We start from the raw sequence: 18225 nt of genomic DNA, 5'->3' as shown, positions 1-18225 counted from the left end.
GTTAACTTTCTCAGCATCAGGGCTTGCATTTTTTTCTCTATTTGTGCTCATTCACTAATATAAAGGACCATTTTTTAAGATGTTTTCTTTTGTATTTCTTTAACTGTGAGCAAAGTTAAACATATTTCAAATGTTGGTTTATTATTTCTGATCCTTCTAGAGTACATACTAACACAATCTGTGTTCAAAGGGGGACAATTTTATCAGCTTTTTAACAACCAATTTTGTCAGTTTTTATTTATTTTTTCTTTTTTATTATTTGGGATTCATTGAGGGTACAAAGAATTATGTTACACTGGTTGCATTTGTTAGATAAAGTCCCTCTTATAACTGTGTCCCACCCCTAAGAGATGTGCTATATACCATGACCCCCTATCCCCCTCCTTCCTCCCCTCTCCCCATATGCTCATTCACCAACCTATCAGCTTTTAAACACCTGAGGAGCTGCCTAGGCTGGTCACAGTGATGAACTCTCACTGCTTTTACTATCTCTGCCTTGTGTGGTTGATGCAGAGACTCATGTAAATTCCCCTTGGTACCCCTACCTGTACGTCTTCACAGAAATACCCTTTTTAGAACCCTCTTCCTCTAATTTCTCTATTCCTCCAAAACTCTGAACCAGTTTTGTAGCCAATTCAGTTCAAAACTTGTCGTTTTCTGGTCTCTTCAGCATAGACACTAGTGAATGGGAGGTCATGGTCATTTTAGCAAACTATCAATCATGTGACCTGATCCATACCTGTAGTGCCCTTATTCTCTACCTGTCCCACTACTCATTATGGTGCATGACTATTAAAAACATGTATTGAGGGCAGTGCCCGTAGCTCAGTGGATAGGTCGCCAGCCACATACACCGAGGCTGGTGGGTTTGAACCCAGCCCGGGCCAGCTAAACAACAATGACAACTGCAACAAAAAAATGGCAAGGCGTTGTTGTGGCAGGCACTTGTAGTCCCAGCTATGAGGGAGGCTGAGGCAAGAGAATTGCTTAAGCCCAAGAGTTTGAGGTTGGTGTGAGCAGTGATACCACAGCACTCTACCCAGGGCCCCATAATGAGACACTGTCTCAAACAAACAAACAAACAAACAAATAAAAAAACATGTATTGAATCTACATTTAATTATGCTAAAGAGATTTGATGCATTTTCACAAAGATGCACACAAAGAGACTAAAATATTGCCACTGACAAAATCTCAGGTATTATCTGATTAATGATTAGGTCTCCCACTGGACCCTTCCTGAACAGATGCATCTCTCTCTCAGCTCTAACTGGAAGTGTGCTGGGCTAAGTAGCAAGATAGGTAGAACATTCAATGCTCTGTGGATGTGGAATAGGAAACCTGGATCCTTTGTTAAAATGGCCAGAACCCCCTCCTGCCCTCATTTGCTGCTTCTTTGGTGAGAAGACCTAGTAAGGACAAATTTTGCAAAAATTTTGCAAAATCTAATGATTGCTGACTTCAGAGGGACAATAGCTACAGACCACTGGGAAAAAACTTGTAGACTATGAATAAATGTGGCTTTAGACAACAGCCCACATTACTATCAAACTCTAGCCAACATTTTCCGTTTACAAATGTGTCTTCTGAACCCCTAACTCTGGGCTTCTCCATTTTCAAAAGGACTAGACAGCATGTCATGGTGAAAAACTAAAGCACTGAAGTCGCACAGATTAGGCTCCTTTTCTGATTATGTTATCTTAGAGGTTAAATCTCTCAAATTGTTTTTTGTTTTTATTTATTTTGGGGGGCCAGAATCTTACTTTGTTGCCCTGAGTAGAGTGCAGTGGTGTCATCATAGCTTATAGAACCTTCATACTCTTGGGCTCAGGGGATTCTCCTGCCTCAGCCTCCCGAGTAGCTGAGACTACAGGTGTATCCCACAATGCCTGGCTAATTTTTCTACTTTTAGTATAGACTGGGTCTCATTCTTACTCAGGCTGGTTGCCAACTCCTGAGATAAGCAATCCTCCTGCCTCAGCCTCCCAGAGTGCTAGGATTACAAATGTGAGCCATGGCATCTGGTCAAGTCTCTCAAATTCTTAAAAAACCTCTGTTTCCTCTTTTGTTAAAATACTTTCCTTGTAGGATTTTGTAGTGACTAAGGATTATATATACAAAACATTTAGGTCACATAAGAAAGGATCAGCAGTTGATAGGCTCTTTAAAAAAGCAGTCCCTACAACCACCATCACTATTATCAATATCACCTGCAGAGGGAGTGATAAGTTTGAAGATTCATGAGAAAATAACTATAGGAAGTCCCTGAGTTACAAACATCTGACTTACATATAACCCCCACTTAAGAAAGAGGCTATTCCTGTAAGTCCCCAAGTTACAAACATCCAACTGACATACGACTCACATTTATGAATGGAAGCTATTATAAGTAATAGGTCAATGTACTTGTTACAACTTACATACAAATTCAACTTAAGAACAAATTCAGGGACTGCCTATATTAGAATCTTGAAATTTCATAGATAGGAGAATGGAGTCACAGAGTAACAGAAAATCCCACAGTGCTTTTCTCCCTGGTCTGCACCCATGGCCCAGAGTCCCCACCTGCTAGCTCCCCTTGTCCATGTCTGCTGGCATCTGTCAGTGCTGCTGGAATCCAGGGTGGCAGGGAGTTAAGTGCGTATAAGCCTCTTATATGTGGAAGCCTATTAGCTTCCTAAAGAGTAACTTCATGTATAACTTCTTAACAATAATTAAAACAGTGATTCAGACTGTTTGACATAAAGACTACAGCCAAAGAGGTGAGCAAAGGAAAATACAGAGTTTTAAATATTTACATCAGTAAAAATAATGAACAAAAGGCTGGGCAAAGGGCGGCGCCTGTGGCTCAGTGGGTCAGGCACCAGCCCCATATACCGAGGGTTGTGGGTTCGAGCTCAGCCCTGGCCAAACTGCAGCCAAAAAAAAAAAAGGCTGGGCAAAGTAGCTCACACCTGTAATCCTAGCACTCTTAGAGGCCAAGGCAGGTGGATTGTTTGAACTAACAAGTTCCAGACCAGCCTGAGCAAGAGCAAGACTCCATCTCTACTAAAAATAGAAAAACTGAGGCAAGAGGATTGCCTGAGCCCAAGAGTTTAAAGTTGCTGTGAGCTATGATGTCACTACAGCACTCTACACAGAGTGACAGCTTGAGACTCTGTCTCAAAAAATAAATAAATAATAAAAAAAAGTTAGATATCCAATACAAAAAGCAATAAAATAAATAGAAGAAAAGGATAAAGAAGAAATTATTATAAGTCAAATAAGAAATGAATAAATTGGGGACAAAAGGAGTAATTTCAATCCCCTGACTAGTGACGCACCTGGCTGTGTCCACTGACAAGCACCTCCTCAGCAAAGTGCACCTTCACAGGATTGGTCTTTAGCCTGGCTCTCTTCTCCTCAGTCAGGAAGGATGATTTAGGGGCTCCCTGAAAAACAACATGACACATTTTAGAACAGAACTTTCATAAAAGCCATGTATAGCTTCTCATTTCTTTTTTTTTTGAGATAGAGCCTCAAGTTGTCGCCCTCGGTAGAGTGCTGTGGCATCATAGTTCACAGCAATCTCCAACTCCTGGGCTCAAGCCATTCTCCTACCTCCACCTCCCAAGTAGCTGGGACTACAGGTGCCCACCACAATGCCCAGCTATTTTTGATTGCAGTTGTATTGTTGTTTGGCGGGCCTGGGCTGGATTCGAATCTGCCAGCTCAGGTGTATGTGGCTGGCGCCTTAGCCACTTGAGCCACAGGTGCTAAGCCAGCTTCTCATTTCTTTTTTTTTTGAGACAGAGCCTCAAGCTGTCCCCCTGGGTAGAGTGCCGTGGCATAGCTCACAGCAACCTCCAACTCCTGGGCTCAAGCGAATCTCCTGCCTCCACCTCCCAAGTTGCTGGGACCACAGGTGCCCGCCACAACGCTTGGCTATTTTTTTTTCGGTTGCAGCCATCATTGTTGTTTGGTAGGCCCGGGCTGGATTTGAACCCGCCACCTTAGGTGTATGTGGCTGGCGCCTTAGCCACTTGAGCCACAAGCGCCGAGCCGGCTTCTCATTTAAAAAAAAAAAAAATACTCCAAAACTTTGACAGCTGTTGCAGATCGTATTTAAATCCATCGGAAATGATGACATCCCACAAAATCTAGGGATCCCAACCCAGATGATATTCTCATGTGACTGAGAAGAGCTGACAAGTCAGTGTGGTAGCAAAATGGCTGTGAAATGATGAAGACAGAGAGAACGGGCCTGTGAACGAGAAGACCTGACTTCCAACCCAAGTTCTGTGACTCTACAATTATCAGAAAAACCTCAAACACAATTCTTAGGAAAGAAAACAAGCGGGGTATGTGTGTGGGTACACACATGAATGTGCATAAAACAAAACAAAATAAATCTGTGTGACTTTGGCCAAGTCTTGGACCCTCTCTGGACTTCTGTCTTCCCATTTATACAATGTGGGAGTTAGACACTGACCTTCATGGTTTATTTTTGCCTCACTTTTGCTCTTGTCTTTTGGGGCACTCTCTTTTTCCAGAGTTAACGAGAGTCATCATAAGTTAGTATGAGCATATAGTGAAGCCCTGGGACTAGACTGTGTCTTGTGATACTTGATGAGTACTTGACCTCTAGACCAACAGGGTATTATCTTCCTGGATGAAACCTTGATAAACTATTTCTAGGCTAGCATCCTAGTTCCTCTGGCCTGGCTAGTCCTTTAGGACAGCCTCTAAAATGTCTCCATGTGTAGAAGTACCAAAATGGAACTGTGGGCCATGTTCTGGGAAGCTGAGAGAAGAAACATATGATGGTAATCAGGTAAATTTCAAGAAACCATGTTCTTAGATTCAGATGTCAATAGACCTAAGCCATGAAGTACATGAAATGAAAAGTGGCCCTGAAATTTTAATATAAGAAGAAGAATGGGATCTCAAAGATAACTAGAACCTTGGTGTGACAGAGTTCATGACTATGATTTGGTCTCTCAAATTTAGTTTGTTTAAAAAAATGAGGGAGCAGGGCCAGGTGTGGGGCTCATGCCTGTAATCTCAGCATTCTAGGAGGCCAAGGCAGGAGGATTGCCTGAGCTCACAGATTTGAGACCAGCCTGAGCAAGAGCAAGACTCCGTCTCTGAAAATAGCTGGATGTTGTGGTGGGTACCTGTAGTCCCAGCTACTTGGGAAGCTGAGACAAGAGAATCATTTGAGCCCAAAAGTTTGAGGTTGCTGTGAGCTGTAATGCCACAGCACTCTATTGAGGGCAACTGAGTGATCGGTCTCAAAAAAAAAAAAAAAAAAAAAACAAGGGAGGAAATAACAATGTTCCCAGAGAAGAAGTACACCTGTAGAAATTACTGGTCTTTCAATCACAAGGGAAAGAAGAAATAAAGGAAAGGGAAAGTTAAAGCCCACAATTAGTGATGAGACTATCAGATTGCTTTGAATGAGTTCAAGACCCATATACCAGGTGAATCGATGGGACTATGGACCTATTATATGTACTAATTGGCATCACCCACATAACAGAATGGAAGAAATAGTAGGAGATTTAAGTTTCCCAGAAAATGAATATGGAGAATTTAGGAAAACACAGATTGGTAAGCTTGGCATTAATTCTTGGCAAAATCCAAGACAAGAGACGGTAAGAGAGCTTTTAGATAGTGATCACTAACAACCAATATGGAGTTACCAAGAATAAGTCAGAGCCACCCAAGTTCATTTTTCTTTTGAAGGTAGGATTCCAGTTTGGTAGACCAGGGATCAGTGGATTTAGTAGTACTCCTTCATTCTTGCAAAACATTTGATAAGGTCTCCTATAATTCCCCTGTGGAAAAGGCCAGATGCAGAGCCATTAGATAGATTCAAAATTAGTTGACTTATACTCAAAATACTCCTGATTTCTAACTAAGCAACTCAGGCTCCCGTTGGCTCACTCTTTCTCAATGGTGTTTAGCAATGCCTTGGTTGAAGTCAGAGAAAGGTAACTAACCAAACCTGTGTATGACACAGAACTAAAAGATATTATCAGATACGAGTCAGCCACAATTGGGGGGAGGCCCTGGGGGGGGAAATTGAGGAATTGGGATTCTCAAAGAAGGGTGCATGGAAAACTTGAGGACTAGAGACAACAATGGGTCAAAAGCTAGAAAACAAACATATGAGGAAGGAGAAAGGGCTGTCAAGAGCTGAAGAGAACAGGGTAAAATGAGTGGTCAAAGCAGAAAGTACACCATCACCACTCTCAAGACTCTAGGGTATGAGAAACAGAGGAGAGATGCAGAGAGAAAAGGATTCTGCAGGAGGAAACCATTATTGTCTCTCACCCTAGGGAGAGACAAAAGTTAGACAAAAGTTAGAAAACCGCTCTGCTACCTGCAGAAGTTAGGTGCAGAGCTGGATCATGCCAAAGAAAATCAACTGGCCTGGACCTGGAGGAAGTGGGGGAGACTTGGGAAGAGAAGGTTCTCTGGTAGGAAGGGAGAATGACTACAGCTGACAACTGTACAAACAAGCCTTTCAGCCCCACAACTCCCTATAAAACTCAGCATGCCAGAACAGTGGGCCAAAGCAACATGATTTGATAGGAATGTGAAGTGTGGTACTGAGGATCCAAAAAAAATCACTTGCAACAAGCCGGGAATTAGAGATCTGGCTTGGAAGTTATTCACTTGAAAAACTACTGTATTCAGTTGGCCACAAGTTTCACCAAAGGTAATAGTGTGACCTGGCCTTCTGGAGCATTAACCCAATCTTGGGTTTCACTAGCATTCTTGGTGCACGTCAATAGTGCACCCTCCTTTCCCCGGTACTGGTTGGCCCTTGTTAGAAATGTGTTCCTTTCTAGGTGCCACCATTTGGGAGGGTCACCATAAAATTGGAATCTGTCCAGAGAACTATCAGAGAAGTGAGAATGCAGACAACACATCTCTGAGGAACAGCTGATGGAACATTTGGTTAGCTTGGAGAAGGGAGGCTACACTGTCAATTCTTTGAAGAGTTATTTCACACAAGGCAGACTTGTTCTGAACTATGACTAGTTGGTGGGAGTCACATGGTAGAAGAAGCATTTTTACATTTGCAATCACCCAACCAGGAAATAGGCAGTTTTGAGACAAATGTGTTGTCATGAAAATGCCCAACCTACAGGCCCCACTGTGGCCCCTATGCTTTTATAACTGAAAAACCGCTCTGCTACCTGCACCTAGAACACATTGTAATCTACCTTAAGTCCACATGAGATATCTAATACTTTAAAGAGACAATTCAAAAGATATGAGCCACCAATTATTCTAGAACTTCTAAGTGCTCCCTGATTTCTAAAGTAACTCATCAGAGAGTGTCAGACCTGATAAAATCTCTTTGTATTTTTGCTGAAGGAAGAGTTCATGCTTAAAAGGAGAGTGAAAGAGACAAATTGGAAACGTGTAAAATATATTTTTGCAATACCCTACACCCTGGGTTACTCGTGTCATTCGTGGAGACAGCAGGGATTGAGGAGATAGGACAGCATAATGCTGAGGAATGGCGGATCTGGCATCTAACTATCTGGAATAGAATCCAGCCTCACTGATTTCTGCATGTCAGACCACAGATATGTGAGGCCACACCATTCTCATCTTTAAAAGGGAGGTAGTGACTGCATCTTCTTTGTAGGATTTCCTTTTGGTGAAAATTAAATGATATTAAATATTAGCATTAATATTATTACAAATAATTAATATATTCCAGACAATATAAACTATACAGATATACAAAATTAAAACAATTTTTCCTATAAAATTCTTTTCATTTTTATTTATTTTTTGAGATAGAATCTCACGCTGTCACCCTTGATAGAGTGCTGTGGTGTCACAGCTCACAGCATCCTCAAACTCCTGGACTCAAGCAATTCTCTTGCCTCAGCCTCCCAAGTAGCTCGGACTACAGGTGCCCATCACAACACCTAGCTACTATTAGAGACGAGGTCTCCCTCTTGCTCAGGCTGGTCTGAAACTCCTGAGCTCAGGCAATCCACCTGCCTCAGCCTCCCAGAATACTAGGATTACAGACATGAACCACCGTGCCCAGCCCTTTGTCCCATAAAATTCTATGACCTAGAGAAGCAGTAAGTATTCCAACTTTGGACTTTATAATTTCTAATCAATTTGAAGTCATCTGAGGATTCCAAGAACCTGCCATGACAACCACAAGCCTCCCTGCTGAAGTAAGACGTATATGGATATTTTGCCATGTCTGCAAAAATGCTTCAGGGCGCTTCTGGCGAGAGGCCCACATAGGGCATTTCTCAGAGGCACTGATGTCCATAAACTGGGCTAACAACAACTCTTCCTGAAGGACCTCCAGAGCACAGTGTTCACACTTCCCTATTCCTAGAAATCTTAGGATTGCTATTGGCCACATACCAATTTTCATCTCCCCATACCTTTTATCCCTAAAGGATGCACCTATGTGTTGTTTCCCCCTCTTCTTACTTAACACATATTTTCTTTTACTCATTTCTTGGAAACAGAGTAGGAAAAAAACCCACTTAATAAGATTAAGATATTCTCTGTTGAGACAATAATAAACTAAATGAAAGAAAGTCTTAACACCTGTAGACCATTTATATTGATTAGCTTTCTCTGTATTTAAATTGTTATCACATTATTTTATGGAAAAATTCTATTTAGAATAGAAGAACCTCCATTTATTTGTGCTGAAAACACGGCTGTCATATTTATGGCAAACATCTTAGTGCTAATCAGGTGGTTTTTTCCTACTCTAGTTCCAAGGAATAAAAACAAAAGATAACACTTGCCAAATATGGAGAGGAAACCATTCATTTCTTTGCTTTTTGGTGTTGTAAAGTGTTTGAACCACAGAAATTTTGTATTTTCACATAATCAAATAGTCATTTGTTCCACTGTGTTTCTTTCCATTATATATGCCCAGGAATCTTCCACAACTTATGATAAAATAGACATCCACCCATATTGTATATATTTTTATTGCTTTTTAAATATTTAAATCCCTAGTAGCTGAGACTACAGGCACCTGCCACAATGCCTGGATATTTTGGTTTGTTTGTTTAGCAGACTCAGGCCGGGTTCGAACCCACCAGCCCCAGTGTATGTGGCCAGCACCCTAACCACTGAGCTATGGGTGCCAAGCCATGTGTTTGATATTTTACTAATACTATATTGCTTTGATTACTGTAGCTTTACTAGTTTTTAAATCTGTACATAAAGGCTATCTTCATTACCCTTTTCAAAAAAGATTTTCTTAGTAAGTCTCACTTTGATATACTTTATTGAAATCCAAGTGAAATTCCCATAAGAGTTTGCTTGCATTTGCATTAAGCATATACGTGTACATTAAATATGAGAATAATTGATGTATTAATAATACTTAGTTCCCACCAAGGAACACTGTATGTATCTCCTTTTAGAACCCAGAATTTGTTCCGCAGCCTTCAGCAGTAATCTAGTATCCTTCCTGTAGGGCTCACATGTTTCTTTTCCTTAAAGTTTTCCCATGTTACAATTTTTTCCCCTTAAATAGGTCTTAGATTGACCAACTTTACAATCTTTATGTTTTTCAGGGCATCATTAAGATTTTAAATCGCCTTCTCGCCCTTTTGGCTAAGATCAAGTGTAGATTTTAATATTTATTATTTTCTATATTATTCTCCTTCATGTTTCTTTTGCTAATCTTTTCTTCCAACTTCTTACTCTGAATATTTACTCACCTTATTTCCTCATTAAGTGAGAAAAACTCTTCAGGCTATGACTTTCACTCTATGTGTAGCTTCAACTGCACAGTGAGTTTTAAGTACAGGTCTAATTTTCTTTTTTTTTTCCCCCTCCCCCCCAGGTCTAATTTTCAATAATTTTCTAAGCCGTCTATGATCGTAGTTTTGATTTTCTATTTGACTCTATCTTTACTTAGGAAATTACATTTTCATTTCCAAATGACTAGATGGTTTTAATTAAATTTGTGATAGTTATTAGTTTCTACCTTATTATACTCAGGAAGGACCTCTACAGTTTTTCATTTGGGGAATTTATTATGTTTTCTCGGTAGCCTGATATGCGGTCAATTAGATTAGATATTAAAATGTATTATTAAAATTCTCTATGCCTCTGTTTCAAGGGGGATAAATTTGTGCATTAAAGTCTCTCACAATGAGAATCCTCTGTCAACTTTTCCTCCTTGGTAGTCTTTCCTCTTATAATTTGATTATGTATTTTTCTCCAAGTAATACACAATGGGCTCCTTGGCTTGCGGTGGTTCAGAATTGCCATTTCTTCCCTGTGCATCATTTATAGCTCACCTTGCCTTGTGGAGAGCCTCAGATCTGATACCACACTTCACATCCAGCACCTCATTTGGTCCTCATAACAACCCACTCGACAGACAAAGCAGTTATTGTCATCACCACTTACAAAAGTAAAAACTGAAATTGCATGATTTGCTCAAAGTTATGCCACTCAAACCTGTCTTGAAACACCAAGTTTGTGCCCTTCTCATCGTCCTGTTCTACAAGATCACAGGTCTGTCCCCTTGGCTGTACCACAAATCCCTGAGGCCTGCATCCCATCTGTTTCCTCCTTAGTACCTGCACATGGGTCTTCTGACAATCCCCTTCCTGGCAGCTGGCAGACTCTCCTTTTTGCCTTTCCTGCTTACTCTATGAGGGATATTCTCTGGGGAAACAGGGTAGTGTGGGGTGAAGGATGGTGAAACTAACACACAAGACATAGGGATTTACCGATATGCAGCGAACAACTGTGATTGAAAGAGAATCTTCAGCTTCCCTGAAAAAGAAAAGAAGAAGGAAGACAAAAGCATTTAGTCATTCTGTATGATGTGTGTATGTGTGAGAAAAAGACTGGCAAGCCTTATGATAAAGCAGCCTCCTTTGCCCAGCTTCTCTGGCTCAACAAAACTGAGAAGGATGTTGGAAAAACCACAATGGCAAAGGAACGTGAGCTGGCCCAGAGTGCTCCTTCTACCTTGAAGGAATTCTTAGATATCTTTCTCTCATCAATGTCCATTAAATTAATTCAGACTATTAGCTTTCATTTAGTCTCACATAATGGAGAGCTCATCTAGTTGATACTATCTAGATTTATCTTCTAAAAAATTTTAAGGTAATACATGGCAATAACACAGATAACTTGGGTTGCTATTTTAGAAAACTAAGGCTCAACATTTCACTGAATAGAATGAATGTCTGTGGCTAACATTTATCAGATACAAGCCAGAGAGTCAATGGTGTTTGGGCACACAAAGTCAGTGTAATGAACCTAATCATATAATCAAGATAGTAGACATTTTTGTCTTGCATCATCTCTTAGATTTCAAACGTGATTGAATCGACTAGATAACTGCCAAACCACCACTTTATATTAGTGAGCAGGACAGATAAATCAATTCATATTTTCCTTTCTCTTTGCCACTGCTACATAGAGAAGCAGTTTCAAAATAATTTCATTTGACTTCTTGCGATATGAACATTTAGGCCAGTTGCTGCGGGTATGTTATTTCCCCAAATGGATAAACACAACCTGAGAGTCTAAGTATCTTGGGACTGCCTCATTTCCATTTTATATGATAACAGGCCTTTTCTGAGATAAGCCCCAATAAACCAAGGTGCAAGTCCTCTCAAAAGGACATTTTGGACTCACAGATTATTTGGAAGAATTGGAGAGGTTTTCTTGTGTCATTTTTGCTTTGTGTTTTTCCATTTACAAGTGACAATGAATAATACATGCTGGGAACTTTTAGACACTGGGAACTTAGCTAAAAAACATAAGCAGTCCTGGGATTCATACATGCAAAATACAGCACAGGGCCCAGATGCATAGCACACCTCAAGACACATGCCCCTGCTCCGAAGCCTTCATTTTCTCTTCCTTCCAAGAAGACAATAACCCTGGAACTGGTTGCATTGGCATTTAAGACCCTCTGTCATCTGGGCTTCATGTCCCAGAACCTTTCTCTGGAAAAACTGTCTGCTCAGCACCTCCTATTCCCCTTCCCTATCCTATTGCTCCTTCTTATCACTCTGCCTGGGTCACCCTTTACCTCCATCTTTATGGGCCAAATACTACCCAGGATTAAATATACAGCTGAACTATTTCTGGGCCCTTCTCTGTTTTATCAAATTGCAACTTCCTCCCAAGCTGGAGGAATCTCCAGCATTCACAGCCCGTTTCCTCTGCTTCTCTTGATGCAGTGTTTGCCTCCATGCTCAGAGGGCTATGCGTGAATCATATCTGCACCACCAGCCTGCAAGAGTCTGGGGACTGGAGTTCATTTGTCCACATAGTTCCTTGTCCAGAGGAGGTGCTCAGTGAACAGACAGGGTTAAATATTACATGAATGCCCAAAATCTGGTCTACTGACTAAATTATAAATGTATCTTTATTAGTCAGAAATGGTTTTTTTTGTTTTTGTTTTTTGAGACAGAGTCTCTCACTTTGTTACCCTTGGTAGAGTGCTATGGCATCACAGCTCACAGCAACTTCAAACTCTTGGGCTCAAGCGATTCTCGTGCCTCAGCCTTGCAAGTAGCTAGGACTTACAGGCGCCCACTACAACACCTGGCTATTTTTAGAAATGAGGTCCCATTCTGGCTCAGACTGGTCTCCAACCTGTGAACTCAAGCAATCTGCCTGCCTCGGCCTCCCAGAATGCTAGGATTACAGGCGTGAGCCACTGTGCCTAGCCACTGTTAGTCAGAGTTTTGATCTAGCTTTGTAGAAATATTAGTAGCACCAAAAATCTAAATTGCTGAAAGCTATTATTCTTGAGAAAATAGCCCAATAATTGAGAAAGCAAACTTTGATTTTCATAACTGTACTTTTTTATTTTTAAATGTAATCATCAAAGCCTTTCCTGGCTGCCTTTCTTGTTTAACTTATTTGCTGGCATTCCTGAAGCAATATTGGACTGAGTTAAAGGAATTCTATTTTCTACATCTTGATAGATTCTCTGAAAATCTTTCTTTTTTTTTATCTGAGACAGAGTCTCACTTCGTTGCCTCTGGTAGAGTGCCATGCGTCATTGCTAACAGCAACCTCAAACTCATGTGATCCTTGAACCCAAGCCCCCCAAGTAGCTGGGACTACAGGCACACACTACCATGTCTGGCTATTTTTAGAGATGGGGTCTCACTCTTGCTCAGACACGTCTCAAACCTGTGAGCTCAGGCAATCCACCTGCCTTGGCCTCCCTGAGTGGATTCTCTGAAAATCTGAAAGTGTAAGAGAGAGAGTGAGTGTATGCCTGTGTGCGTGTACGTGTGTTTATAAGCAGTGAGTGTGTGTGATTGAGCAGTCTCTTCCTAAGCACAGAGACTGCATCCTGCATCTTTGTGCTCTTATGCTCTGACCTTGCAGTTGTTACCTGTTACCCAGTGTGTGCTGCACATGATAGGACCATAGAAATGAGTACCCCCAAAGCCAGCCAGCTGCTCACAGGAGGTCACAAACTATAGTACATGTGTATCTTCAAGTGAGATTTCACCTAACTCTACTTCTCATCTTTTTTTATATTAGTCATTAAAACAGTGCTGAGTGAAAACTTTAAAAGCCAAAGCCTGTGTGTGCCTGTAAAATGTCTGTTAGTTCTCTTCACTCCTGACATTCTTCCATCTTAAACCAGGGCCACGAATTCTCAGTGCCAACCACATTCACTTGTTCTACTGCGCAACTCCTAAGCCCTGATCTCAGGAGATTATGATTTAGGTAGAAAGTAAAGCATTTCTGTAAATCACAAGGACACTAGGTCAAAGGCAGGAGGAATGCCAGGAAAACTATGTATAAACCAACCAGACTGCACTTGCAAGAACATATAGGAAGAGATATCAGAAGGGTTAAAGAAGAACAAACAGATTTGGTATCAATTCCATTTTGGCATATACCAAGTCTATAAATCCTTAGAGGGTAGGGCTGGGCATTACTTATAATTACATTTCCCAGGGTGGCGCCCATAGCTCATGAGTAGGGCGCCAGCCATGTACAACCAGGCTGGCAGGTTTCAACCCAGTCTGGGCCCCCTAAAACAACAAAGGCAACAACAACAACAGCAACAAATAGCCAGATGTGGTGGCAGCCACCTGTAGTCCCAGCTACTTGGGAGGCTGAGGCAAGAGAATTGCTTAAGCCCAAGAGTTTAAGGTTGCTGTGAGCTGTGATGCCATGGCACTCTATCCAGGACAACAGCTTGAGACTCTCTCTCTTAAAAATTTATATTTCCCAAAACACCTAGCATGCTGTCTTGGGTGTAGCAGGGGTTAACAGATATAGCACTCTGTGCCTCCTGAGCTCTTCTGTAAGCAGATGAAAAAGAGCATATCATTATAACCACCGTAATAGAGTTGGAACTTTAAAATGAGACTGTTGTTGCTTTAAAGACGACAAGGGCTTACTGGAATCACGGGACCAGTTAGGCCACTCCTGCTGCTCTTCTTTGCTCTACGATAATTTGTGCAACCTTCAGAGGATGGAAGACCATTTACCTCAGAATATCAACTGCTCTTTCACAGGAAAGGTCTTCAACAGGCTCGTTGTTCATCTGGAGGATCTGATCACCGGGAAAAAGTTTGCCATAAGCAGAGCCTCCTGTTGGACAGAAAACAAGTAATTGGTGCTCAGACTCCATGTGTCACAGTGACGCAGATGAATGGCAGCCTGATCTAGTTCCCAGGGTACTGGTTCACTTCCCCACCTTCAGCCAGGCTGGGGCTCACGTGGATCTTCATTTTATAGCTAAGCCTCTCTGTTTATAAACCACAGTTAAGGAACTTCTCACTCATCAACTTCGAAGGATGTTAGGAGGCCGTTCTGAGAAAGAAAACCAGCAGACTTAAGGAATCAACAGAGCTGACCACTGAATCTATGACAGTCATCTAAAGATCTCTGGTGTCTGTATGTGTTTAAATCGAAATCAATATATTTTACCTAATCCTAGATCTAACATCAATACATAGCTCCAGTATGCAAACAGACAGTAGACTTTCCCAGCCTGCCCCTCTCTACCATGGTATAGCCTATATTTCACAGAGATTCAAGTGGAAACAGATCAATATCTCTATTACTGTCTGACCAGAAACTCTCCCCAGTTAGGAACATGCAGGGTTCATAGGGCAGGGCTGCATTTTACAAATAGTCTCACTGTCCCTGAGGCTGGTCAGGGAGCCATGGGTAATAGGTAAAGCTCTAGCCGGGCCAGTGGGAATCTGGGGTTCAGGGCAGCAAATGCACTTACTTGGGCTCCCTCCCTCTCAGCACCGCAGGAAAGTGAAAAGTCCATGCCAGAATTAGGACAGAATTGGTCGTGCCTTTTCTAACTTCCTAGGGTAGCCTTCTCTGCATTGTGTCATAAGACAGAGACGGGAGGAGAACCAGAGCTATCTTCCCCTCAGAAGTCAACACTCCTTTCTCATTTCCAGTCAGTCCCTACCTGCTGTGACGGCCACCACTGTGAGTGGAAGGCTCTCAGAAATGTGAAATCCATAGTCCTGGAGGAGGGCATCTTTGTCTATCTTCACTGTGTGCCTCACAGGGGTGAGGTTCTGGGCTGGGATCCTGGGGGGCCCGTCAGCTGCAGCAACTTTAGTCCTGGAAGAGAGGAAAGGAGGATTCCAGTTGGTGGCCACAAACTGAGTCAGTCCCAGTATTACCGAGAAAGCTGTGGAGCTGAGCAGACAGCAACTCTTCTCTGGAGAGGGACGAGACACAAACGGCACTGCTTAAAACACCAAGTAAAATTTGGCAGTATGCTCTAAAGAGAAGTCCCGAGGTGCTGTGGGAACTCAGAGAAGGAGGAGAGCCATTTAACTTTGCAGGGCAGGGAAGAGGGAAGCAGGGAAGCAACTGCCCCCTGGGAGAGGCACCATCTGAACTGTCCCTGAGAGGTATCTAGGGTTTACCTACATGGCCCAGATCCTGGCACACAGAAGATACTCAGTAACTGCTGCAGAGTGAATTAATGAATGGACGGGTGGGTAGGCGGGCGGAGGAAAGGACGGACAGGCAGGTGTTCCACTGTTTGAGCAGAGGTGCAGGAGAGGAAAAACATGAACTGTGAACAGGAATGAATTGGGTTTGGATGTTTGATGATGGCTAATTTTAAAGGTAGACTGTTTCTTTGATGATTTTTCCCCTTCTTTCTTTATGATGAATTTTACTTTCTAAACTTTATAACTGTGGTATAAATCCCACATAGCAAGGACTCCCTCTATATTAATCTTTTAAAATATATACGTTCTCCATATCTAAAAGCCAGTAAATTGAAAGTTGTATTTCTATCTCTCAAAACCATAAAGAGAGTTGCACGTTGTTCCCATTTGTCTGTAGCAAATGATTTTTTTTTTTTGCCTCTAACAGTCAGTGGTTCTTTCTGAGGAGGTCAAATAGGGATGGGATGAGGTGTTTATTATCTCAGTAAACAATAGAAATGAACAGCTTCCTGGGGGCTCTGCAGTTAAGATCTATCATTTATTCTCATCTGTTTACCAAACACCGTCAGCGACTAGGCCTAATGCAGAAACTTATCTGAAAATTACCTCTCTGTCATTTATAGTGATCTCGAATTTCAACAAGGATCAGGAAATTTGAAAAACTGTTTCATGGAGCCAAAATGCATGTGATAAGTCCAAGTACAAAGCCTTGTGCACATTACCCATTGAAGAGGCCCGCAGGCCCTTGCTTAGAACAGAGTTAGGCCCCGTCTGAAGAGAAAACTCTACCCACACAACTTAGAAGCCGGGAGGATTTCTCCTAGGCAAGCACGCAGGTAATACTGACAAGGGTCAGCAGAGGGACCTAACAACAAGAGGGAAGAAACAAATCTATGAAAATTTACACAGAATGAAACCCCATAACCATTCCTGAATTTCTTTTTTTTAAAGAAACGTTAAGGCTTTAAAAAGGGCCTTTCTAAACATAATAAATAATATGCTCCACACTAAAAGTTGAAAGTCAACATTTTGCATTCTTTTTAAAAAGCAACAGAATTAGGATACCCTATTTAATGCAGTAGGACAAATGTTTATAACAGTTATCAGGGAAGGAAAATGACAAGAGGAATAATAAGCATAGAAATGGAAAAGTACTACTTTTTAAAAATTTGTTTTGTTTTGAGACAGAGTTTCACTCTGTTGCTCAGGCTAGAGCGCTGCAGCATCATAGTTCATAGCAACCTCAAACTTTTGGGTTTAGGCAATCCTCTTGCCTCAGTATCCCAAGTAGTTGGGATTACAGGCATGTGCCACAACACCAGGCTAGTTTTTATATTTTTAGAAAATAGAAAAGTAGTTCAGGTTGGTCTGAAACTCCTGAGCTCAAGCAATATACCTGCCTCGGCCTCTCAGAGTATTGGGATTATAGGCATGAGCCACCATGCCTAGCCCATACTAAGTTTTTGAAATCTAATGTATTTTTTACCCTTGTACCTCATATCCATTTGGACTCTATTTTTTTTTTTATCAGAAATACTTAGATTTCATTAAATTCATAGTTTAAAAGGAAGTGCTCCTATTAGACAGAGGGATCATTAAAACCGCATGGTGTAGTCTTCAGCAATGAAACTGATTAGATGGCTGGGTGCTCAGCCACATGCTCTGGGGCTGGTGGGGTCGAACCCGGCCTGGGCCTGCTAAACAAAAACAGTAGCCAGGTGTTGTGGCAGGTGCCTGTAATCCCAGCTACTAGGGAGGCTGAGGCAAGAGAATCACTTGAGCCCAAGAGTTTGAGGTTGCTGTGAGCTATGACACCAAAGCACTCTATGAAGGGTGACAAAGTGAGACTCTGTCTCAAAAAAAAAAAAAAAAAGAAAGAAAGAAAAAAAAACTGATTAGAAATTCTAGAAAATTCTTTAAATGTCTGGCAGTTTCTCAGAAGACTAAACTCGGAAGTACAATTGATCCAGCAATCATACTGCAGGGTATGATACCTTAGAGAAATGGAAATATAAGTTCACACAAAAATTTGCACATGAATATTTATAGTATCATTATCCTTAACAGTCCCAAAGTAGAAACAACCCAAATGTCCATCAGCTAATGGCATGGATAAACAAAATACAGTATTTCACAACAGGATATTCAGCAACAAAAAGGGATGAAATATCAATACGTGCTATAATATGGATGAATGTTGAAAGAAGTCAGAAACAACCATCTATTGTATGATTTCATTTATGTGAAACATCTAGAACAGACTAATCTGTACAAACAGAAA

The 18225-nt window shown here is 41.4% G+C and overlaps 1 protein-coding gene across 1 annotated transcript in view; it reads right to left on the bottom strand.

Annotated features, from left to right (window-relative positions):
- FRMPD1 (FERM and PDZ domain containing 1) overlaps positions 1–18225 on the bottom strand; it is a 52916-nt gene that overhangs the window by 24343 nt on the left and 10348 nt on the right. Inside the window, exons 2-5 of the mRNA XM_003785147.2 lie at positions 15446–15603; positions 14502–14604; positions 10746–10791; positions 3324–3431 (exon numbers count right to left, since the gene is read on the bottom strand). Of these exons, the coding sequence (XP_003785195.1) occupies positions 3324–3431; positions 10746–10791; positions 14502–14604; positions 15446–15603 (415 nt within the window). The remainder of the gene's footprint in view (positions 1–3323; positions 3432–10745; positions 10792–14501; positions 14605–15445; positions 15604–18225) is intronic.

Source organism: Otolemur garnettii, unplaced genomic scaffold, assembly GCF_000181295.1.
Source record: "Otolemur garnettii isolate 467f Iridium unplaced genomic scaffold, OtoGar3 scaffold00014, whole genome shotgun sequence".
NCBI lineage: Eukaryota > Metazoa > Chordata > Mammalia > Primates > Galagidae > Otolemur > Otolemur garnettii.
The sequence above is the reverse complement of the archived record's forward strand: the minus strand, read 5'-3'. Positions and strand labels throughout refer to the sequence as shown.